General features: G+C 64.7%; 1 protein-coding gene across 2 annotated transcripts in view; it reads left to right on the forward strand.

Moving 5' to 3' along the window:
• Positions 1-24077, forward strand: part of R3HCC1L (R3H domain and coiled-coil containing 1 like) — a 47728-nt gene that overhangs the window by 17579 nt on the left and 6072 nt on the right. For both annotated transcript variants that reach the window (XR_012899301.1, XM_075916367.1), the window contains exons 2-6: positions 2913-5860; positions 17186-17361; positions 18764-18834; positions 20045-20140; positions 20390-20530. Coding sequence is in view for 1 of the 2 variants with exons in the window: in XM_075916367.1 (XP_075772482.1) it covers positions 2927-5860; positions 17186-17361; positions 18764-18834; positions 20045-20140; positions 20390-20530 (3418 nt within the window). In the remaining variant the exon portion in view is untranslated. The remainder of the gene's footprint in view (positions 1-2912; positions 5861-17185; positions 17362-18763; positions 18835-20044; positions 20141-20389; positions 20531-24077) is intronic.

The raw sequence follows: 24077 nt of genomic DNA on the forward strand, positions 1-24077 counted from the left end.
AGGAGGGAATTGATTCGTGCACTGACGAATGTAGCTTCATTACAGCCCAGCTAATTACTCACTGACCTCTCTAATGGATGGCTCTGGAGTCCGGGGGCTCCTGAGAGGGAAAGTTGCAGAGCGCTGCCTGGAGTTGTCTCCCCGACACCCGGCCTGTGCTGCTCAGAGCGCTTGCTGGACAGCTGCACCTGACAGCAGGACAGCGGCTCCCTGTGGCTCTGGGCGGCCCGGGGTGCTCCCTGTGTGGGCACAAGGGTGGGCGTGACCCCCTGTGGTTCTGCTTCTGCCTGTCTCCTCGGAGCAGGCTCCTGGCTGCCTAGGAAAGGCCTGGCTCGCGGCCCGGCTCTCTGCACCCCGCTTCGAGCTGGGTGCAAGGCCCCGTCTCGGCCCTGACCGTCCGCAGCGCCTGAGCCCCCGGCCACGCCTGAGGGAGACGAGCATCCCTGGGCTCCGCGGGACCGGCTCTGACCTCTAGTTCCTCTGACTCTCGTCCTGGACCGGTGAATCCGGGGCCCTGAGCCTGGGGCCTCCTGCCTCGGCTCTCCCCCGGCCATGGCTCTGCTGAGCCCTGTGGGAGCTGCCCAGAGGGTAAACGGGGCGGGGGCATGGCAGCACTTCCAGCAGGCGCCTGGTCAGCTGCCCACCCAGCCCCTCCTGGCTGGCTGTGCCCGGGTCTCGCCAGGCTGCGGTGGTGCTGGGAAGGGGCAGAAGAGCCGAGTGCCGGAGGGGCTTGGCTCCGCGGTTATGGGGCACGGTGCCCTCGTGGGGGCCGTAATAACCACCCAGGAGGCAGCTAACGTAGCCCAGGTGGGAGGGGGGTCCTCGGTGAGGAGCTGGTGCCAGGCCCGAGCCCTAACCGGGGTGGGCAGGAGCGCCTCCGCAGGTCAGACCCAGCCCGCCCCGCAGGTGGATTGGGCCCAGCCCATGGGCCGGGGCCAGGGAGCGCGCAGTCTCCTTCCCCGCCGGGGCGCGCGGCGCTAAGACAGCTGGCGGGTGACTCTCTGCGCCGCACGTCCCTGCAGGGCGGGGCCGGGAGCACGAGACTTCCTGCACTGCCCTGCGCCCAGGCCCTGGTGGGCCTGGTGGGCCTGGGGCGGAGGGGGGGGCAGTCTTCTCCCGCCCTGCAAGGCTTAGAGCGAACAGCTGGCTGTTCTCTGGGGGGGCGGCAAAGACGTCACGTGCTCCCCCACCCCCGGCCAGTCAAGGTCTGTGGTGGGGGAGCATGGAAGTGTCCTGGCCCCGCCCCTTCAGAAATGAGACGTGCCCCCCTTCTGAAAGGATTGCCCCCCCCCATAGCGATTAGATTGCCCTTCTGCAAGCGCCGGCCCGGCAGCACCAGAGCACAGCCCCGAGGGCCTTCGGCTGGGTCTCCGTCGCGGCCCTGGCTCCGCGCCTGTGACGGACCGGGCTGGGTCTGGGCACAGCTGAGGGCGTCTGCTCAGGGCGAATTGCTCAAATCTGGGGCTCCTTACAGCCCCCAGACTGGTGACCTCTCCGAACAGGCCACACACCAGTCCCACAGAGCGCTTCAGCTGCCTGCCTGAAGCCTCACGAGCAAAACCCCTCCGACACCCCAGCAATATCCGTGCCCCAGATGGCCCCGGGCCTCATACACAGGTGGGGGGTCCTAGCACCCAATCCCACCTACCCCGAACAAGTTCTGTCCGGTTCCAAGAAACCAGCCACAGATCCCTGGTCAATTTACCCTCTGGACCTTACCCACAAATCACGCTGGGCCAATCCTTTAGAATCTAACATCTAAAGGTTTATTAACACAAGAAAGAAAAGCAGGAGAGTGAGGTTGTTAAAGAATAGTATGTTACATGCACCGAATCTCCCAGTTCTCGATGCAGGCTCTAGCAGAGATGTTACAGCTGCTGGTTTAAAAGTTCTTATTGCACATCCTACGATCAGGATGGGTTCCCAGGTCTTCCGGGCTCTTCAATCCCTGCAGTGCTGCCTCTGGGATGAAGTGCTGAACTGAGAACCAAAATGGCCTCGACCACATGGCCTATTTATACCCCCTTCCTGGCCTCTTCTGGTCTCAGCCGGTCACCTGGCCCTCCGCCCCTCTCTGCTGGCAGCTCTTGGGTCTCCGCCCTCCTGCTTTAGGTGTGTCCTTGGCCCATCGAGTGCCATTGTCCCACAGGGCCTCGCTAAGCAGCCTGTCCATAGCCATGCTCAACCACATTCAGAGAAATATTCAGTTTCCACACAGATTCCAGATTCCTACCTACACACACAGACATTCTACTCTCACATGACCAGCGTGCACAGGATCAGCACACAACAAGCTCCCATTCAATACCCCACATGGCCCCTTTTATACCATTGTTGGGGCCAGCACCCCCACCTAGGTGTGCAGCCACGATCCGGCTGCTTCCCTCCAATTCCAGTAACGTGACAAAGCCGCTTTCCCCTTCCTGCCCCTCCGGGCAGTCCTGGCCTGAAGCGCGGGGGGAGCTGGGCAGCGGCTGGTGGGAAATGAGTGTCGGCTTCATCTCGGCCGCTGTGGGGAGCGGCGGGTTGTGGTGCTCCCGTCGGGAGCTGGCCCCAGCTGGGGCGGTGGGTGCACTGCCGCGGGTACCCATAGCCAGTCTGGTTAAGGGGCGTGTGCGCTAGCTAGCCTGGATTCCCTGAGGTCAGAGCCCCGGGGGGAGTGTCTGGGGCTGCGATCTGTGCGCTGTGCCCTGCCGACCCTGGCCTGCCCACAGACGTGGCAAACGCAGCTCTGCCGGGCCCTGGGCTGGGACAGCCCTTCTCCACGGAGCCAGCCCGCTGGGTTTCAGGAGCAGCGAGAGCGGCCGGGTAATGAATTGGAAGGGAGGCTCGGATTTGCCCCAGGTCTCCAGCGGCCCGTGTCCCGTAACTTCGCTGCCGCAGCCTGGGGCCAAACGCTGTCTCTCCTGCAGGTGGAGGCGGCGCCATGCAGCAGGAGGGGCAGAGGAGCCGGGCCCGGCCCAGGAAGCCCGACATGGCCCTCTACGTGCCCAAAGCGCGGCGGGAGATGGCAGCCCCGGGAGCAGCGCCGGCGCTGGGGAGCCTCCGTGGGCTGCGGAAGGAGGGCTCCAGAGGCCGCGGGGAGAGGCAGAGTCCCAGCCGTGGCACCTGCGAGCACGTGGCCAGAGAGGGGAAGACACGGAAGCGCGCGCCCCTGGAGGACAGCACACAGGGCAGCGCGCCAGGGCAGCCCAGCGGAGCCGGTGCCGAGGGCTGGGCCCAGTCTCGTGCACTTGACCAAAGCCCTGTGGCCCCAGAGGAGCAGCTGTGGGCGCCGGCGGAAAGAAACCTCGCCAGCGAACAGGCCAGTCCTCGGGAACCCCGCCTGGGCCACGCTCCCAGTGAGGAGCCGGCGCGCAGCAAGCCAGGGTGCTGGGCTCCACGGACAGATACGGGGACGTGTTCCCGTCTCTCGCTTGTGCCACCGCATGGAGCGGCCGAGCAGGCACAGGGACATGGGGGCCCCTTGGCCGGGCCAGGTACTTCCCCTCAGCGTAGCCAGGGGGGCACTGAGGAACGATCAGAGCGTGCAGGGAGCAGTAGCGCTCCTGAGCGTGTAGGCAAGAGCACCCTGGACCAGGCGGGAGTGGGAGTGGGTAGCCCCTCTGAGCCTGAAGAGACGAGCACCTGTAGCAGGTCTGAGCGTGCAGCTCTGAGTGGGGAGAGCACAGCAAGTGCATTCGAGCTTCAAGAGGAGGATGCCACAGATCAGAGCTCAAGTGTGTGTGAACTTATAGGGGAGATCGCTGCAGGCCACAACAGGGAGCATGCAGGAAGCACGTGGGAGCTTGCAGGGGAGAGCGCGGGAAGCACGTGCGAGCTTGCAGGGGAGAGCGCGGGAAGCACGTGCGAGCTTGCAGGGGAGAGTGCCGCAGGTCAGAACAGGGAGAACCCAGGAAGCGCCCTTGAGCTTGCAGGGGAGAGCCCGGGAAGTGCCCATGAACTCGCGGGGGAGAGCCCAGGAAGCGTGTGTGAGCTCGCAGGGGAGAGCCCAGGAAGCGTGTGCGAGCTCGCAGGGGAGAGCCCGGGAAGCGTGTGCGAGCTCGCAGGGGAGAGCCCGGGAAGCGTGTGCGAGCTCGCAGGGGAGAGCCCGGGAAGGGCGTGCGAGCTTGCAGGGGAGAGTGCTGCAGGTCAGAACAGGGAGAGCCTGGGAAGCGCGTGGGAGCTCACAGGGGAGAGCCCGGGAAGGGCGTGCGAGCTCACAGGGGAGAGTGCTGCAGGTCAGAACAGGGAGAGCCTGGGAAGCGCGTGCGAGCTCGCAGGGGAGAGTGCTGCAGGTCAGAACAGGGAGAACCCAGGAAGCGCCCTCGAGCTTGCAGGGGAGAGCCCAGGAAGGGCGTGCGAGCTCGCAGGGGAGAGCCCGGGAAAGGTGTGCGAGCTTGCAGGGGGGAGTGCTGCAAGTCAGAACAGGGAGAACCCAGGAAGCGCCCTCGAGCTCGCAGGGGAGAGCCCGGGAAAGGTGTGTGAGCTCGCAGGGGAGAGTGCTGCAGGTCAGAACAGGGAGAGCCTGGGAAGCGCGTGCGAGCTCGCAGGGGAGAGTGCTGCAAGTCAGAACAGGGAGAACCCAGGAAGCGCCCTCGAGCTCGCAGGGGAGAGCCCGGGAAAGGTGTGCGAGCTCGCAGGGGAGAGTGCTGCAAGTCAGAACAGGGAGAGCCTGGGAAGCGCGTGCGAGCTCGCAGGGGAGAGCCCGGGAAGGGCGTGCGAGCTCGCAGGGGAGAGTGCTGCAGGTCAGAACAGGGAGAGCCCAGGAAGGGCGTGCGAGCTTGCAGGGGAGAGTGCTGCAGGTCAGAACAGGGAGAGCCCAGGAAGGGCGTGCGAGCTTGCAGGGGAGAGCCCGGGAAGGGCGTGCGAGCTCACAGGGGAGAGTGCTGCAGGTCAGAACAGGGAGAGCCCGGGAAGCGCGTGCGAGCTCGCAGGGGAGAGCCCAGGAAGGGCGTGCGAGCTTGCAGGGGAGAGTGCTGCAGGTCAGAACAGGGAGAGCCTGGGAAGCGCGTGCGAGCTCGCAGGGGAGAGTGCTGCAGGTCAGAACAGGGAGAACCCAGGAAGCGCCCTCGAGCTTGCAGGGGAGAGCCCAGGAAGGGCGTGCGAGCTCGCAGGGGAGAGCCCGGGAAAGGTGTGCGAGCTTGCAGGGGAGAGTGCTGCAAGTCAGAACAGGGAGAGCCTGGGAAGCGCGTGCGAGCTCGCAGGGGAGAGCCCGGGAAGGGCGTGCGAGCTCACAGGGGAGAGTGCTGCAGGTCAGAACAGGGAGAACCCAGGAAGTGCCCTCGAGCTCGCAGGGGAGAGCCCGGGAAAGGTGTGCGAGCTTGCAGGGGAGAGTGCTGCAAGTCAGAACAGGGAGAACCCGGGAAGCGCGTGCAGGCTCGCAGGGGAGTGCGCCCCGGGTCAGGTGGGTGGCAGGGCAGGACTATCTGACAGTGAGGGTGGGAGCGCTGCTGAACCTGAGCAGGCGTGTGGGCCGGAGGCCGCTGGGACGGATCCTGGTAGCGGGGCCCTGCCAGCAGGCGTGGCCGAGGCCAGAGGCAGCATGCCGCTGTGCGGGGAGCAGGTGCCCTGTGGCTCCCGCGGCTCTGCTGCAGGGGCTCCCCCCTCTGCACTGGGGCACTCGGCCGCTCAGGGGAGCAGGGCGCGCAGCCCTTCATTGGAGGTCCCGGGCAGCCGCCAGGCCGAGCTGGCGAGGCTGCCGCATGCGGAGCCTGGAGCAGACAGGGAGGATGCGGGCCCTGTGCCCGAGGGCAGCACAGAAGGGCCTGAGCAGCCAGGCGTCGGAGCCCGGAGCACCAGCGGAGCTGCGGCCGAGGAGAGCTGGGACTCGCTCTTCAACGACGCTGGAGACTGCCTGGACCAGCGCCTGCTGGACGAGGTATGTTCCGTCGCTCTCGGGCCTGACCCTCGCTGCTAGTGCTGGGGTGAGCTGCTCCCGCCCCGGGGACCAGACAGGGCGTGAGGGGCAGGAGGAGCGGTCTGGAGCTCTGCCCGGGCCCCAGGTCGTTCCCTGCAGCCCCCGTGCAAGGCGGTCGTGTGCTCGTGCATGGCGCTGGCACGGAGCGGCAGAGCTGGCCTGTGGACCGCCTGCCCCCGGCTGTCACGGCCGGCATGCGTGGCTGTGGGTCAGGGCGATCTTTCCCTGGCTGAGAACATCCGGGGAAACCACAAGGGCCGGTGCCACCTGCTCCCCGCCGGAGGCTGGAGAGATGCGTCTGCTGCCTGGGCTGTGCGGCGTCTGGCACTCCCGGGGCGGTGTTCCATGCCTAGCATGCAGGTACAGGGATGCCAGGGCTGCAGCTGCGCCCTGGTGAGGCAGCCTTGGACTGGAAGAGCAGTGGGGCGCCCTAGGGAAGCGACAGCTGCTTGCTCAGCCGAGTCGTTTCCGTCTGCTGCACGAGGGGCTTGGTGTGCGGAGGCTCAGAGCGGAGGGAGTGCAGCTGGAATCCATGGCTGCGCGCTCCCGCCGGTAATCTGCAGGGCCCTTCATTCCCCGCGCTCGTTCAAACGAGCATCCGCCTGCTGGGCGGGCACCGTCTCAGCGCCTAAGAGGAGCCAAAATGGCCGAAACCGTGCCGTTACCAGGGCTCACTAATAGCCCTCTGCATGGGGGTCGCAGCAGCTGGGACCGCAGGAACAGGGGGGCATGTCCCTGCCGCCGTACAACCCTGCCAGATCCAGCCCCCAGGAGGCTCCCGTGCCCCTCCCACAGCGCGGGCTAGTTTCAGGGGGCGGGGAGCGGGGATGCAAGCGCTACGCCTGGGCCAGGAGCCCGTGTGCCATCTGGTGCCTGTCCAGCCATGCGTGACCCGCCTGCACCAGCGGTGTCACTCGTGTACGTGGCTGTCGTCCTTGCGCTGTCGCTGGGCGTGCATAGCCCATCGGCCCCCTTTGGTCCGCCCTAGAGCCCTGTGCGGATACCAGCTTTGTCCACCCTGTCGGCAGAGAGGAGCTGCGGCGGTGGCTGCCTGTGGAAATGAAGTGGCTACCCACAGGCTTACTGGGCGCTGGTCATCCGAGCCCGTCCCACCGCTTACGCCCCCACTGGCTCCGTCCTGTGGAGAAGGGGCTCTCGGGCCGGGACACAGCTCGGTGCTGAAGAAGCCGACGTCTGTGAACTGCAGCCCACCTGCCTGTCTGCAAGATGTGCTGCGGGTGGGGGTGAAACAGGTGCAGTCCTGTGCAGTGTGATTGTGCAGGGGGCAGAGTTAGGGTGAAGCAAGAGCTTAGCTCTCCATTCCTAGCTTCACCACCCTGGCACTGCCCCTGGCAGGAGTGGAAGGCTCCAAACTTCCTCCTCCTGCTGCGAAAGTGGAGAAGAAACTTTGAAATGAGCAAAATGCAGGACAATGTAGCACTTTAAAGACTAACAAGATGGTTTATTAGATGATGAGCTTTCGTGGGCCAGACCCACTTCCTCAGATCAAATAGTGGAAGAAAACTGACAGAACCATATATGCTACCTGGGCCATAAGGTGGGGAGCGGCTGCTTGAAGCCAGAGCCGGCCAAAGTGGAGGCCATCCGGGACTGGCCTGTGCCCCAGCCCAAGAAGCAGGTCCAGGCTTTCATTGGGATGGCGGGGTACTACCGGAGCTTTGTGCCCAACTTCAGCTCCATCGCTGCCCCGATCACGGAGCTGTGCAGGAAGGGGAGGCCAGACAGGGTGGTGCCAGGGGCTCTCTGTGCACTGAAGGGAGCCCTGGCCAAGGCCCCAGTGCTGGTAAACCCAGACTGACAAGCCCTTTATGGTGTTTACGGATGCCTCGGACACCGGGCTGGGGCGGTGCTGATGCAGGTGGGCGAGAAGGGGGAGCGACGCTACGCGGCCACAGAGAAGGACGCCGGGCGATGGGGTGGGCCCTGCAAAGCTGCAGCCCGACCCGTCTGGCCGGCGTTTCACGGTGTGACTGACCCCGCCCCCGACCTGGCTGCACCAGACGAAGGGACCAAGGCCAAGCTGCTGCGGTGGAGCCTGCTCCTGCAGGACCAGGACATGGAAGTGACCCACGGCAAGGGGAGCGCCAACGTCATCGCCCGTGGGGGGGCCCGAACCTCCCCAGGCCACAGGCAGCGCGACCCCGCTCAGCTCGCTCGGAGGCGGGAGAGTTGTTGTGTAGTTGTGATGGCGCGTTGGGGTCCCCCGTCTCCTGCACCCCGAAATGGCACAAACAGACCGCACCAGCCCGTGGAATAGAGGAAGTTTATTGCCTCTCCAGGATACAGCACAGCACAGATGGAATCTAGTTACAGGAACTGGGGCTAAGAGGCCTCAGGCCCCCTTGAGATGGGGGAGACTGGGCCCCTAAACTCCAGCCCCTCTCCCTAGGCTGTCTCCTCCATGCTCCCAGACAGCAACTAACCCCCTCTCCTCCAGCCCTGCCCCCCAGCCAAGGCAGCATCCACCTTCCTTTGTTCCTCTCCATGGGGGGTGTCTGGTTCAACAGGTTTGGCGACACCTTTGCATAATGAGGTTTTCCCTGCTGGGTCTTGCTCCAGACAGCAGGGGTCACCACAGCCCAGCAAGTACCCCCACTACGGCACAGTAGTGTCAGTACCGGGTTGGTTGCTGTGCTGGGGCTGTGGGGGACCCCCGCTGGCAGCTGTCTGTGAGCACGGCCCGCGGGGGGGGGGGGGGGGGGGGACAAAGGACTTGCGGGCGGCGGGAGAGTCCGTGGCTGTCTGGGAAGCATGGAGAGCAGTGGCTAAGCTGGGGGCCTAGGGGCGATGGACCCCTAACCCTGGGGTCTGAGGCACCCTGGCCCCTGTAGCCACATCCCATATGGGCTGCGCTGTATTCTGGAAAACCAAGAAACCCCGCTCCATTCTACTGGCTGGTGGAGACTGTTCTGGCTGCTACGGGGGTGCTCGGGAAGCCCCCAACTCGCCGTCACACTGCTCACCCCAGCAGGCCCTGCGGCACGGGGGCAGCGATGCAGTAACGCCCGGGTCGGAACAGACACTGCGAGTGGCTGGTGAAAGGTCCCCGTGGCGTCGCGCTCTCCGTGGCGTGTGCCGAGTTGCTGGACGCTGCGGCGCAGCGGGCGGGTTTCTGGTGGATTTGTTAGCTGCCCTGGGAGCGGTGCGGTCTGTGTTCCCACCATCCTTGGGGCGGGCAGCGCAGCAGTTGCCACAGGCGTTCCCCCCTCGGTCCCAGGAGGGCGTCCCACACTGCTGTGCTGGGATCCTGAGAGCAGCTGGCTTTCAGCGACCCACGCGCAGGGCAGGCGGGGCACTGAGTGCCTTGAAGAGTTGGGAGCCCCCCCTTTGTGAACTGTTAATGGAGACACCTGGGCTGCCCGCCGTAGTCCTAAGAACCTCAGAGCGGCCAGACGGGGTCAGAGCCAAGGGCCCTGTTTGCCGGCAGGGGCCACTGCCAGGTGCCCCACAGGGAGTGAACAGAATCCTCAGTTGATCCCTCCCCGTCACCCATTCCCAGCCTCTGACACACAGAGGCCAGGGGCACCACCCAGCCCATCCTGGCCAGCAGCCATTGAGGGACCGAACCTCCAGGAATCTGTCTAGCTCTCTGTTAAAGTGCTGGTCTTCACCGCCTCCTCTGGCGAGGAGTTCCACAGGTTGGCACTGTGCTGCATGAAGAAAAACCTCCCTTTGTTACCCAGTCACCTAGTTTGGTGAGATCTTTTTGAAGCTCTTCACAGGCTGCTTTGGTCTTAACTATCTTGAGCAGTTTGGGATCATCTGCAAATTTTGCCACCTGCCTGTTTACCCCGTTCTCCAGATCATTTATACAGAAATTGAATAGGATGGGTCCCAGGACAGACCCTTGGGGGACCCCACTAGTTACCTCTCTCCACTCGGAAAACTGACCATTTATTCCTGCCCTTTGTCTTCTGTCTTTTAACCAGTTCTCAGTCCACGAAAGGACCTTCCCTCTTATCCCATGACAACTTCCTTTACTTAAGAGCCTTTGGTGAGGGACCTTGTCAAAGGCTTTCTGGAAACCTAAGTACACTAGATCCACTGGATCCCCCTTGTCCACATGTTTGTTGACCCCTTCAAAGAACTCTAGTAGATTAGTAAGGCAGGATTTCCCTTTGCAGAAACCATGTTGGCTTTCCCCAACAAATTACATTCATCCAGGTGTCTGACTGTTTTATTCTTTACTATTGTTTTAATTAATTTGTGCAGTACAGATGTTAGACCTGCTGGTCTGTACTTGCCAGGATCACCTCTGGAGCCCTTTTGAACTATTGGTGTCAGTTAGCTCCCTTCCAGTCACTGGGCGAGGAAGCTGGTTTAAAGGTCGGTTACAAATCCCAGGTAATCGTTCTCGTTTCCCATTGGGGTTCTTTCCGAACTCGGCAGTGACTTTATCGTCTGAGCGCTCCTTTAGCATCGCGATTGTCCAGCGGCCCACTGCTTGTTCCTGCTTCTGACGGACTTAACCACACGCTGCTGTTACTCCCGGAGCGTTTGGCTGGCTGCTCTTCCAACTCCTTCTTGGCTTTTCTGCCCATAGCTTGACACTTAGTCGGGGAGAGGTGGCTGGGGTGAGGAGCGGCTGTTCTGCGGCCAAGCTTCGCCACCCTTACAGCTTCATCCCACTTACAGCGCTAATTCCGCCTGTTTCTTGTGTACGCACATGCCCGCGTGCGCCCCAGAGGCCTGGCCCAAGCTCTCGCAGGTGGCGCCGAGTTAATTAGTTTTTTAGGAACCCAGAAGTTCACGTTCGTCCTCGTGTGCTGCCCCCAGCTGCGTGTGCCGAGTCTGGAGGTTCCTGCAAGCAGTGTGCGTTGGCCGCCAGGCGCCGGGGCTCCAGGCCGAGGCCGTAGAGATGGTGCAGGCCGATGTCTTCCCGCCACGCGGCCTGCGCCAGACTCGCCGGTGTCCTCGGCTCCCTGTGGCGCGTGCTTACAGTGGGCGGGTTTCTGTCCCGGCAGAGAGCGCGTCCCCTTCTCGTCCCCTCAGGGAGACGCGTCGCGCACAGGCCGGGGGTTCACAACCCGCCTTTGCTGCCCTGGCTGTTCCTCAGCGAGCAACAAACAGCAACGTTGTCCCTAGTGCCCGGGGGAGGCTCCTGCTTGCGCTGCCGCTCTGCCCCCGGACTCATGGGGGTCTGGAGCTGCCAGGAGTCGGCTGTGGGCCTGGGACCCCTCCCCTTCCACGCCGGCAAGGGGAGGAGGTAGGCTCGAGGGATCGTCCTGCAGCAGACGCACAGACACACTCTGCTTTGATGGTGAGGGCCCAGGAGAGACCGCGCCTGCTGCCCTCCTCCCAGGGCCAGTGCGGTGTCCTGGGGCAGCCAGAGACCATAGGACACCTGCTGTCCCCTGCTCAGGGTCACCCCTCCTGTCATTCCCAGGCGCCAGGCACAGCCGTGGCACTGTCAGGGCGGCCAGCGCTACGGGCCCTGGGTTGCTTGGCGGGGTGGGCAGAGGCGGCACCAGACAGACCCAGAAGGACAGGATTCCAGTCTCCCGACGGGCGGAACCTCCCCCAGCTGAGCGCACTCCTGCCCAGGCCAGAGCAGGAGCCCTGTTTGTGTCCCCAGGCCCCTGGACTGGCTTTGTCGGGTTGTCGGGAAGGGGAGGGAGCCAGTTCCAGAGATCCCCAGAGCAGCTGGCTGAGGCGGTCGCCAAATGTCTCTGCTGGGCACAGGTCCCAGAGCTCGTCTGAGCCTCGGAGCCTCCACACCGCTTACTAGACACTCCAGAGCCGCGTGGCGTGGCCAGCTGTAGAGAGCCAGGGCGTTAGGACAAGCCCTCGCCTCCTTGTTGCCAAGCTGTCAGAGCAGAGCCTGAAAGGGGTCTCTGGCCATTCCCAGCCGGCAGCGGGCCAGGGTTCCTGCCCCAGAGGTGGCGTTACCGAGCCGTGTAGGAGCAGAGCCTGAAAGGGGTCTCTGGCCGTTCCCGGCCGGCAGCGGGCGAGGGTTCCTGCCCCAGAGGTGGCGTTGCTGAGCCGTGTAGGAGCAGAGCCTGAAAGGGGTCTCTGGCCGTTCCCGGCCGGCAGCGGGCCAGGGTTCCTGCCCCAGAGGTGGCATTGCTGAGCCGTGTCGGAGCAGAGCCTGAAAGGGGTCTCTGGCCGTTCCCGGCCGGCAGCGGGCCAGGGTTCCTGCCCCAGAGGTGGCGTTGCCGAGCCGTGTAGGAGCAGAGCCTGAAAGGGGTCTCTGGCCGTTCCCGGCCGGCAGCGGGCGAGGGTTCCTGCCCCAGAGGTGGCGTTGCCGAGCCGTGTAGGAGCAGAGCCTGAAAGGGGTCTCTGGCCGTTCCCGGCCGGCAGCGGGCCAGGGTTCCTGCCCCAGAGGTGGCGTTGCCGAGCCGTGTAGGAGCAGAGCCTGAAAGGGGTCTCTGGCCGTTCCCGGCCGGCAGCGGGCGAGGGTTCCTGCCCCAGAGGTGGCGTTGCTGAGCCGTGTAGGAGCAGAGCCTGAAAGGGGTCTCTGGCCGTTCCCGGCCGGCAGCGGGCGAGGGTTCCTGCCCCAGAGGTGGCGTTGCTGAGCCGTGTAGGAGCAGAGCCTGAAAGGGGTCTCTGGCCGTTCCCGGCCGGCAGCGGGCCAGGGTTCCTGCCCCAGAGGTGGCGTTGCCGAGCCGTGTAGGAGCAGAGCCTGAAAGGGGTCTCTGGCCGTTCCCGGCCGGCAGCGGGCCAGGGTTCCTGCCCCAGAGGTGGCATTGCTGAGCCGTGTCGGAGCAGAGCCTGAAAGGGGTCTCTGGCCATTCCCAGCCGGCAGCGGGCCAGGGTTCCTGGGCGAGGGTTCCTGCCCCAGAGGTGGCGTTGCCGAGCCGTGCGCCTCCTAGAGAGGGAGGGTCGGTCCTTGGAGCTTTTTGTGTCCCTGCGGGAACCGCTCCCTCTGCTCCAGCCACCGCCTGGGCCCAGCAGATCTGCGTCAGCGCTGCTGTTGGGGTCTTGCTGTGACGGCGCGTTGGGGGTTCCCCGTCTCCTGCACCCCGAAATGGCACAAACAGACTGCACCAGCCGGTGGAATAGAGGAAGTTTATTGCCTCTCCAGGATACAGCACAGCACAGATGTAATCTGGTCACAGAGCTGGGCTAGGATGCCTCAGGCCCCCTTGAGATGGGGGAGACTGGGCCCCTAAACTCCAGCCCCTTCTCCTAGGCTCTCCTCCATGCTCTTCCACAGTAACTAACTACATTCCCTTGCAGCCCTGCCCCCCCAGCCAGGGCAGCATCCACCTTCCTTTGTTCCTCTCCATGGGGGGTGTCTGGCCACTGGTTCAACAAGTTTGGCATTACCTCTGCCTAGCGAGGTTTTCCCTGCTGGGTCTTGCTCCAGACAGCAGGGGTCACCACAGCCCAGCAAGTGCCCCCACTACGTCACAGTTCTCCCCCCTCCGAGAGCGAACTGAGCAGGGTCACTCCGCTCGTGACCTAGGGAAGTTCGGGTCCTCTGCGTGGGAACCCGCCCCGGGGACATGGGTGCTCCCCTTGACTCAGGCCGGCCGTGGCGAGGCCCCACATGAGCTGGCTTCCCTCTGACCACTCGCCGCCCCGCTCCAGGGCGACTGGCGCAGGCCTGTCCTCGGGGGTCACACCCACCCTTCCGCTGGCCTTGGTCTCTGGCCAGGGTCTCTCGGGCCGGGGCCATGAGCCCAGCGAGCCTTCTCTGGACAGCCAGGGCGGCTTCCACCCCCGAAGCTCCATCCAGGGAGGTCTTCCCCTCCCATAACTCTCTCAGCAAGCCCAGAGGGTCTATCTGGGGTAGAGACCCCCAAGCCGCTTTCCTCCTGTCTTGGGCCTTCCCGCCCCTCTGGCAGGAGTCACAGGACCGGCAGTACCGCTGCACGGCTGTAAAGATTCCCGGCCAGTAGAAGTGTTGGAGCAGCCTCAGCCGGGTGCTCCGGATCCCCCGGTGGCCCCCAACGGGGACATCGTGGGCCAAATACAGCAGCTTGAGGCGATACTTTCGGGGGACGACCAGCTGCCGCTGGACCCCCCATGCCCTCGCCTTCCTGAGGGGGAGCCACTCACGGAACAGGAGCCCACGTTCCCGCAGGAATCTCTCCTGGCCACCTCTCCCCCGGGGCTGAGCTGCACGGAGGCCAGCCTGGTCCCTCAGCCTCTGCAAGGAGGGGTCTGCCTGCACCTCAGCCTGGAATTCAGCTGCTGAGGCAGGGATCGGGACCTGTCCCCCACCTCTGCCTAGGTCCGGAGTCCCAGCCTGGCTGGACCCCGTGTCCACTGGGATGGGACCCTGAGGACGCTGCCAGGAGTCCTTCCCTGGACCCACGTTGTCAGCCCCCCGCTGGCTCTGGCTCCGGGTAGTGACTAGAGCCCGTTGGGATTCATGGGGCCACTCCTCTAGGTCATTCCCCATCAGCACCTCGGTGGGCAAGTGCGGGTGCACCCCCACTTCCTTGAGGCCCTCCTTGGCCCCCCATTTCAGATGCACCCTGGCTACAGGCACCTTAAACGGGGACCCGTCTATGCCCTTCAGGGTCAGCTGCGCGTGGGGTAATATCCGCTCCGGGGCCACTATGTCGGATCGGGCCAGAGTCACCTCCGCCCCCGTGTCCCAGAAGCCCGTCACCTTCCTACCATCCACCTCCAGGGGTATGAGGCACTCGCTCCGCAGGGGCCGTCCTGCCCCCACCCGGTACACGGAGAAATCCGCCTCCTGAGAATCAGACCTCCCAGGGGAGGTGCACTGAGCATCCTTCCCCTCTCTCTGAGCTGAGGTTTGCCTGCCAGCCCCTGCCTCTGGGGCAGCCTGCCCTTCCTCCCGCCCCAGCCAGTTAACCCTGGAAAGTCCCCGGTCCTGGGACCTGGTGCACTGAGCCCTCTTGTGGCCTTTTTGCCCACAGCGCTGGCAAGTTACGCTTTGGGCTGTCTCTGTCCAGGCCCTGGCTGGTTCTCTGGGGCGCAGACGACCTGTTCCTTGGTCTCGCCCCGTAGTTGACTCCCTCCGTCGCTCAGCCGAGATCCGGTCTCTGCGCGGTTCCCTTTCTCTCCGGGACTCCCGTTCACACCCGGACCGGCTCTCCGTGAACTCATCCGCCAGCCTCCCAGCCTCCTGGGGGGTCTCTGGTCTCCGGTCCTTGAGCCACAGCCTCAGTTTGGGTGGGCACACTTCATAGAACTGCTCCATCATGACCAGCTTGAGCAGCTCCTCTGCAGTCTGGGCTCCGACTCCAGACACCCACTTGCGGCCGTATTGCGCCAGGTGGGAGGCCAGGTCCACATAGGTCTCCCGTGGCCCTTTCTGTACCCCCCGGAACTTCTTCCTGTACATCTCGGGGGTCAGCCCGAACTTCTGCAGCAGGGCCTCCTTGACTCGGCTGTAATCCCCTGGCTGTAGGTCCTCCTGCTGACTGAGCACTCCGGCCGCCTCCTGGCTCAGTGCGGGGATGAGCTCCTGCAGCTAGTCAGCTGGGGGAACCCGTTGCAGTCCACAGGCCCTCTCAAAGGCGCTGAGGAACCCGTCTATGTCGCCCACGTCCTTCAATTGGGCCACCACGAGCCTCTCCAAGCGTCTGGCAGTCCTGGGACCTTGGGGCCCATCCGCACTTGGCGCAGCCGGTGCCCCGCCGGTTCTCCACTCTGCCATGGCCAGCTCATGCTGTCGCTGCCTCTCTCGATCTTGGCGCTCCTTCTCTCGGTCCTGGCGGTCCTTCTCTCGGTCCTGGCGCTCCCTCTCTCGATCTTGGCGCTCCCTCTCTCAGTCCTGGCGGTCCCTCTCTCGGTCCTCTACTTCCAATTCCTTGATCCGCAGCTGGATCTCCAGGCGCCGCAGCTCCGCTGGGCTGGCCCCTGCCCTAGATGGGCTATTACTTGCAGGCCTCCCGGGAGACGTGTCTCATCTCTCCGTTGGGTTCCAGCGCTCCTCCCCCTCTCTGAGCCTGACACACTCTCAGGGGGGGTCTGGCTGCTTCCCCTGGGACAAGATCCTGGCCCTGTGGCTGGTCGTTCTCTTCCAGCTGGGCAATCAGCTGGGCCTTGGTTGCTTTCCGCACAGGCAAGCCCCTCTCTCTGCACAGCCCCACCAGCTCTGCCTTCAAGAGTCGGGCGTAGGCCATCTGCCCGCTGGTCCCCTTGGTGCAGACTCACCAGTCTAGTGCTGCAGCGCCCCATGATTCCCAGGAACCGCTTCGCTCTGTCTCCAGCACGCCTGGCTCCAGGGCTCTTGCTTCTACTGCGCCTTGTCACTTGCCGCTGGAAGCTCCATCCACGGGGTGCAGTGCATCCCACTTCTGACACCAGTGTGACGGCGCGTTGGGGGTTCCCCGTCTCCTGCACCCCGAAATGGCACAAACAGACCACACCAGCCGGTGGAATAGAGGAAGTTTATTGCCTCTCCAGGATACAGCACAGCACCGATGTAATCTGGTCACAGAGCTGGGCTAGGATGCCTCAGGCCCTCTTGAGATGGGGGAGACTGGGCCCCTAAACTCCAGCTCCTCTCCCTAGGCTGTCTCCTCCATGCCCCCAGACAGCCAGCAACCAACCAACTAACTTCGAGCCCTGCCCCCCAGCCAGGGCAGCATCCACCTTCCTTTGTTCCTCTCCAGGGGGGTGTCTGGCCACTGGTTTGCATAGTGACTCATCCTGTTTTGCTGGGTCGTGGTACCCACGGCAGCCAGTGGGGGTTACCCCAGAGCCAGCAGCATAGAAACCAGCCAGGTACCCCCACTACGTCACAGGGGGCTTGCGGGCTCTGGCTTCAGGCTCCCCGCGGAGCTCAATGCTCCCCCAAGCACTGCTCTTGCCCCCCTCCGTGGGCTGACTTCTCCGCCCCAGGGAGCGAGCTGCCGGGGCTGGGCAGAGGGGTGCAGCCGGGCTGGGCCGCCATTCCTGCACCCCTGCCTGCCACGCCAGGGAGCGATCAGACGCGGCAGGAGAGGGGAGGGCGGCGTTCTCACGCCAGGCAGTGCCAGCATCAACGGGCACCCTGCGTCTCGCTCGCGGGAGCCTGCCCCGCCCTGCGCCCTAGTGGGCAGCCCGTGGGTACAGGCGTGGGGTGGGCAGTGTGAGGGGCGTGCAGGGAGATTAGCTGTGGGAAAGAACCGGGCGCAGTGCGAGAGGCCGATCGATGGCTCCTCGCGTCCCCGGGGCCGTTAATCCATCTCCGGGGCTGAGGGCTGGCGCCCGGGCTGGGAGCTTGCCCCATTCATCATCCTGACGCCTGCCAGCCAGGCCACCAAGCTGCAGAGCGTGGGCGGGGCAAGGGCCGGGGTGGAACAGCTGGTCCCACCCTGGCACCCCGGGTAGCTCTCAGCCTGCTGTGTCCCCCAGCTGGCGGGCGGCCAGGAGCCGAGCAGCAGCCTGCAGGGGCCCCGCTTTGACTACTATGGCTGGCAGCCCGGCGAGCCGGACCTCAGCGACTCGGAGCTGCCCCACGTCATCGAGATCTACGACTTCCCGCAGGACTTCAGCACTGCCGACCTGCTGCGCGTCTTCTGCAGCTACCAGTGAGTGCTGGCCTGGGCGGGGTCGCGCCTGCCCCCCGGCCCTGGCCCCGCCCTCCGGCCCCGCCCCCTGGCCCAGCTCCTGCCCCCCAGCCCCGCCCCCCAGCCCCGCTTCCCTGGCCCCAATTCCTGCTCGCCCTTTGCCTCTGCAGCTACCAGTGAGTGCTGGCCTGGGCGGGGTCGCGCCTGCCCCCCGGCCCTGGCCCCGCCCTCCGGCCCCGCCCCCTGGCCCAGCTCCTGCCCCCCAGCCCCGCCCCCCAGCCCCGCTTCCCTGGCCCCAATTCCTGCTCGCCCTTTGCCTCTGCAGCTACCAGTGAGTGCTGGCCTGGGCGGGGTCGCGCCTGCCCCCCGACCCCGCTCCCGCCCCCCAGCCCTGCTCCAGCCCCCACGCCCCGCTCCAGCCCCCGAGCCCCGCCCCCCAGCCCCAATTCCCTGGCCCCAATTCCTGCTCGCCCTTTGCCTCTGCAGCTACCAGTGAGTGCTGGCCTGGGCAGGGTCGCTCCCGCCCCCCGGCCCCACTCCCGCCCCCCGGCCCCGCTCCCGCCCCCCAGCCCCGCTCCAGCTCCCCAGCCCCGCCCCCCAGCCCCAATTCCCTGGCCCCAATTCCCGCTCGCCCTTTGCCTCTGCAGCTACCAGTGAGTGCTGGCCTGGGCGGGGTCGCACCTGACCCCCGACCCCGCTCCTGCCCCCCAGCCCTGCTCCAGCTCCCCAGCCCCGCCCCCCAGCCCTGCTTCCCTGGCCCCAATTCCCGCTCGCCCTTTGCCTCTGCAGCTACCAGTGAGTGCTGGCCTGGGCAGGGTCGCGCCCCAGCCCTGCTCCAGCCCCCCAGCCCTGCTTCCCCGGCCCCCCAGCCCTGCCCCCCAGCCCCGGCCCCCAGCCCTGCCCCCCAGCCCCGGCCCCCAGCCCTGCTCCAGCTCCCCAGCCCCGCCCCCCAGCCCTGCTTCCCCGGCCCCAATTCCCGCTCGCCCTTTGCCTCTGCAGCTACCAGTGAGTGCTGGCCTGGGTGGCCCAGCTCCCGCCCCCCAGCCCTGCTCCTGCCTCCTGGCCCCGCTTCCCCAGCCCCAAGTCCCGCTCGCCCTTTGCCCCTGCAGCTACCTGCGAGCGCTGGCCTAGGCAGGGTCTCTCCCGCTCCCCGGCCCCGCTGCAGTCACTTGCCTTTTGCTCAGTGCCGCAGGCCACAAGGGTCCGTCCCGGCCTCCTGCTGCAGCCCCCGCTCTGCAGCCCGGTGCCGGATTTCCACGCTCCCACGATGGCCCCGGGACCCTCCCAGCCAGTTCCCGCTCCCGCCCGCTGAGCCTCTGGGCTCTACCCGTCCCCCCTCCTTTGCCGCCTCTGGCCTGGCCCCCGTCCCTGCCCCCGCGCGGGGCCATTCGTGCCTCAGGTCTCTGCTTGCTCTGCCTGGCAGGAAGAAAGGCTTCGACATCAAATGGGTGGATGACAAGCACGCGCTGGGCATCTTCTCCAGCCCCATCGCCGGTACGTGCACCTCCAGCGCTGGGCCCAGCGGCAGGATCCCACAGGGAGAGCTGGCAGTGCCCGGGGGCGGGGCAGCTATGGGACCCATGGGGGGCGGGAGCTAGCTCTGGCGGTGCCCGGGGCGGGTGCAGCTAGGGGAGGGGCGGGAGGGGAGCTGGCTCTGGCGGTGCCCAGCACGGGTGCAGCTGGGGGGGGCGGGAGGGGAGCTGGCCCAGGCGGTGCCCAGCACGGGTGCAGCTGGGGGGGGCGGGAGGGGAGCTGGCTCTGGCGGTGCCCAGCACGGGTGCAGCTGGGGGGGGCGGGAGGGGAGCTGGCCCAGGCGGTGCCCAGCACGGGTGCAGCTGGGGGGGGCGGGAGGGGAGCTGGCCCAGGCGGTGCCCAGCACGGGTGCAGCTGGGGGGGGGCGGGAGGGGAGCTGGCCCAGGCGGTGTCCAGCACGGGTGCAGCTGGGGGGGGGCGGGAGGGGAGCTGGCCCAGGCGGTGCCCGGGGCGGGTGCAGCTGTGGGGGGGGGGCGGGAGGGGAGCTGGCCCAGGCGGTGCCCGGCGTGGGTGCAGCTGTGGGGGGGGGGGGCGGGAGGGGAGCTGGCCCAGGCGGTGCCTGGGGCGGGTGCAGCTGGGGCTGGCCCCGGCGGTGCCCGGCGCGGGTGCAGCTGGGGGGGGCTGGAGGGGAGCTGGCCCCGGCGGTGCCCGGCGCGGGTGCAGCTGGGGGGGGCTGGAGGGGAGCTGGCCCCGGCGGTGCCCAGCGCGGGTGCAGCTGGGGGGGGGCAGGAGGGGAGCTGGCCCTGGCGGTGCCCGGCGCGGGCGCAGCTGTAATGTCCTGCCTGTTGCTGGTGCCTGGCTGGAGGCGCTTGGGTGAGCTGAGCTCAGTACTGGTGCTGTGCCCACCCCGGGTGTGGGCCATGGGGCCTGGCTCCAGCCGGGAGGGGCAGGGCTGCAAATCGCCAAGCGGCTGGCAGCCAGGCCATGTTACTCGCTCGGTGCCAGGGGCCCTGCCTGGCGGGGCAAGGCCTGCAGCATGAGGCTGCTGGGGAGCCCTGGGGTGCGCCCGCCCTGCCGCTGCTCTGCTGTTGCCTGTAGGCCTGGTCTGCGGGTCGGCCCGGCCCTGGCAGGAAGTGGGCACGCGGCCTGGCACCGCCAGCTCGTGGGGGAGCGGCAGCCTGGCATGGCACGGGGCAGGGCCCCCTGACTCTGGCCCCACCCTCTCCCGCAGCGCGCGACGCCCTGAGCAGCAGGCACCTGATGGTGAAGACCCGGCCCCTGGCGCAGGGCACAAGGGCCGCCAAGGCCAAAGCCAGAGCCTGTGCTGGTGAGTGGGGCCCAGGGCGGGCGAGGGGCGCTGGCGCCACGGTGCGCTCGGCGCGCTGCCTGGCAGTGGCTGGGCACCAGCCTCGGGGCAGCGGCTGCTTGCTCCAGGCCCAGTGCTAAGGCAGCCGCTGGAGGGGCCAGGGAGCAGGGCGGAGGCTCTTCTGGCCCGGTGCTGCCAGCGCACGGGGGCCCTGGCGGCCCAGCCCCAGGCCGGGTGAGTTCAGCCGCAGCGGCCTTCCCCTCTCTCCAGACTTCCTGCAGCCGACGAAGGAGCGTCCGGAGACGTCTGCCGCCCTGGCCCGGAGGCTGGTGACCGGAGCCCTCGGCGTGCCGAGCCGCCAGAGCCGAGCCGAGCGCGAGGCTGAGCGCAGGAAGCTGCAGGAGGCTCGAGGTTGGCTCCCTGCTGTGGGGAGGGAACAGGCAGGCAGGGGGCTCTCAGCCCTCTGCTCCATGCTGCCCTCCTGCTCCAGCTGGGTCGGGCACGTGGGGGTGGGGGGTGGGGTCCGGCAGCTGGGTCGGGCACATGGGGGGGGGGCGGAGTGGGTCCGGTAGCCAGCTCAGGCACATGGGGGGGGAGGGGAAACGGAGGAGGTCCAGCAGCCGGGTCAGGCATGCAGGGGGGAGGGTCCGGCAGCCGGGTCGGGCACATGGGGGGGGGGAATGGAGGAGGTGCAGCAGCCGGGTCGGGCACATGGGGGGCACGGGGGGGTCTGGCAGTCAGGTCGGGCACGTGGGGGTGGGGGAGGGACGGAGGGGGTCCGGCAGCCGGGTCAGGCATGCGGGGGGGAGGGTCCGGCAGCCGGGTCGGGCACATGGGGGGGGGGAATGGAGGAGGTGCAGCAGCCGGGTCGGGCACATGGGGGAGACAGGGGGGGTCTGGCAGCCAGGTCGGGCACGTGGGGGTGAGGGAGGGACGGAGGGGGTCCGGCAGCCGGGTCAGGCACATGGGGGGGGGGAATGGAGGAGGTGCAGCAGCCGGGTCGGGCACATGGGGGAGACAGGGGGGGTCTGGCAGCCAGGTCGGGCACGTGGGGGTGGGGGAGGGACGGAGGGGGTCCGGCAGCCGGGTCGGGCACATGGGGGGGGGGAATGGAGGAGGTGCAGCAGCCGGGTCGGGCACATGGGGGAGACAGGGGGGGTCTGGCAGCCAGGTCGGGCACGTGGGGGTGAGGGAGGGGCGGAGGGGGTCCGGCAGCCGGGTCAGGCATGCGGGGGGGAGGGTCTGGCAGCCGGGTCGGGCACATGGGGGTGAGGGAGGGACGGAGGGGGTCCGGCAGGCGGGGGGGGAGGGTCCGGCAGCCGGGTTGGGCACGTGGGGGTGAGGGAGGGACGGAGGGGGTCCGGCAGCCGGGTCAGGCATGCGGGGGGGAGGGTCCGGCAGCCGGGTCAGGCATGCGGGGGGGAGGGTCTGGCAGCCGGGTCGGGCATGCGGGGGGAGGGTCCGGCAGCCGGGTCGGGCACATGGGGGTGAGGGAGGGACGGAGGGGGTCCGGCAGCCGGGTCGGGCACCCAGGTCGGGTGTTAGCGCTCGGGGGAGGGGCAGGCCCGGTTTGGGGGCGGTGTTAGCGCTCGGGGGAGGGGCAGGCCCGGTTCGGGGGCGGTGTTAGCGCCCGGTGGGGGGGGTGTGACAGACGGGGCCGGATCTGGGCACAGCTGAGGGCGTCCGCTTAGGGCGAATTGCTCAAATTCAGGGCTCCTTGCAGTCCCAGACTGGAGACCTTCTGTGACGGCGCGTTGGGGTTTTCTCGACTCCTGCACCCCCGTAGTGGCACGGACAGACTCCCCCAGCCAGTAGAACAGAGGGAGTTTATTGCTTTTCCAGGATACAGCCCAGCACAGATGGAACGGATGGAGTGGAGGTTAAGGATAATCTAGGCATGGCCCAATATCTAAACAAATACTTTGCTTCAGTCTTTAATGAGGCTAATGAAGAGCTCAGGGATAATGGTAACTTAACAAATGGGACTAAGGATGTGGAGGTAGATATTACCATATCCGAGGTGAAAGCCAAACTTGAACAGCTTAATGGGAGTAAATCGGGGGGCCCAGATAATCTCCATCCAAGAATATTGAAGGAACTGGCACATGAACTTGCAAGTCCATTAGCACAAATTTTTAATAAATCTCTAAACTCAGGGGTTGTACCATTTGACTGGAGAATTGCTAATATAGTTCCGATTTTTAAGAAAGGGAAAAAAAGCGACCCAGGTAACTATAGGCCTGTTAGTCTGACATCTGTAGTATGAAAGATCCTGGAAAAACTTTTGAAGGAGAAAGTAGTTAGAGACATTGAGGCTAATGGCAATTGGGACAAATTACAACATGGTTTTACAAAAGGTAGATCGTGCCAAACCAACCTGATCTCCTTTTTTGAGAAAGTAACATCTTTTTTTAGATAAAGGAAATGCAGTGGATCTGATCTACCTCGATTTTAGTAAGGCATTTGATACAGTACCACATGGGGAATTATTGGTTAAATTGGAAAAGATAGGGATTAATATGAAAGTTGAGAGGTGGATAAGCAACTGGTTAAAGGGGAGACTACAGCGGGTCATACTGAAAGGTGAACTGTCAGGCTGGAGGAAGGTTACTAGCGGAGTTCCTCAGGGATCAGTTTTGGGGCCAATTTTATTGAATCTTTTTATTGCTGATCTTGGCACCAAAAGTGGAAGTGTCCTAATAAAATTTGCGGATGACACAAAGTTGGGAGCTATTGCCAATTCAGAAAAGGATCGGGATATCATACAGGAAGATCTGGATGATCTTGTAAATTGGAGTGATAGCAATAGGATGAAATTGAATAGTGAGAAGTGTAAGGTTATGCATTTAGGGATTAACAACAAGAATTATAGTTATAAACTGGGGACACATCAGTTGGAAGTAACGGAGGAGGAGAAGGACCTCGGAGTCCTGGTTGATTATAAAATGACTTTGAGCCGCCATTGTGACATGGCCGTGAAAAAGGCTAATACGGTCTTGGGATGCATTAGGCGAGGTATTTCCAGTGGGGATAAGGAGGTGTTAGTGCCATTATACAAGGCATTGGTGAGACCCCATTTGGAATACTGTGTGCAGTTCTGGTCTCCCATGTTTAAGAAGGATGAATTCAAACTGGAACAGGTACAAAGAAGGGCCACTAGGACGATCCGAGGAATGGAAAACCTGTCTTATGAAAGGAGACTCAAGGAGCTTGGCTTGGTTACCTTAACCAAAAGAAGGCTGAGGGGGGACATGATTGCTCTCTTTAAATAGGTTAGAAGGATAAATACCAGGGCGGGAGAGGAATTATTTAAGCTTAATACCAATGTGGACACAAGAACAAATGGATATAAGCTGGCTAGTAGGAAGTTTAGACTTGAGATTAGACGAAGGTTTCTAACCATTAGAGGAGTGAGGTTCTGGAACGGCCTTCCAAGGGAAGTAGTGGGGGCAAAAGATCTATCTGGTTTCAAGATTAAACTAGATGGGTTTATGAAGGGGATGGTTTGATGAGATAACAGGATCTTGGTAACTAATTGACCGTTCATTTTCAGTGGGAAATAGGTCAATGGAGGGATGATAGGAATTACTAGAGAACTTTCTGGGTGTCTGGCTGATGAGTCTTGCCCACATGCTCAGGGTTTAGCTGATCGCCATATTTGGGGTCGGGAAGGAATTTTCCTCCAGGGTAGATTGGCAGAGGCCCTGGAGGTTTTTCGCCTTCCTCTGTAGCATGGGGCACAGATCACAGCTGGAGGATTCTCTGCATCTTGGGGCCTTCAAAGTATTTCATAGAATCATAGAATAATAGGACTGGAAGGGACCTCGAGAGGTCATCGAGTCCAGCCCCCCGCCCTCAAGGCAGGACCAAGCTCCGTCTACACCATCCCTGACAGATGTCTATCCAACCTGTTCTTAAATATCTCCAGAGAGGGAGATGCCACCACCTCCCTTGGCAA

This window comes from Pelodiscus sinensis, unplaced genomic scaffold (assembly GCF_049634645.1).
Source record: "Pelodiscus sinensis isolate JC-2024 unplaced genomic scaffold, ASM4963464v1 ctg141, whole genome shotgun sequence".
Classification (NCBI taxonomy): Eukaryota; Metazoa; Chordata; order Testudines; family Trionychidae; genus Pelodiscus; species Pelodiscus sinensis.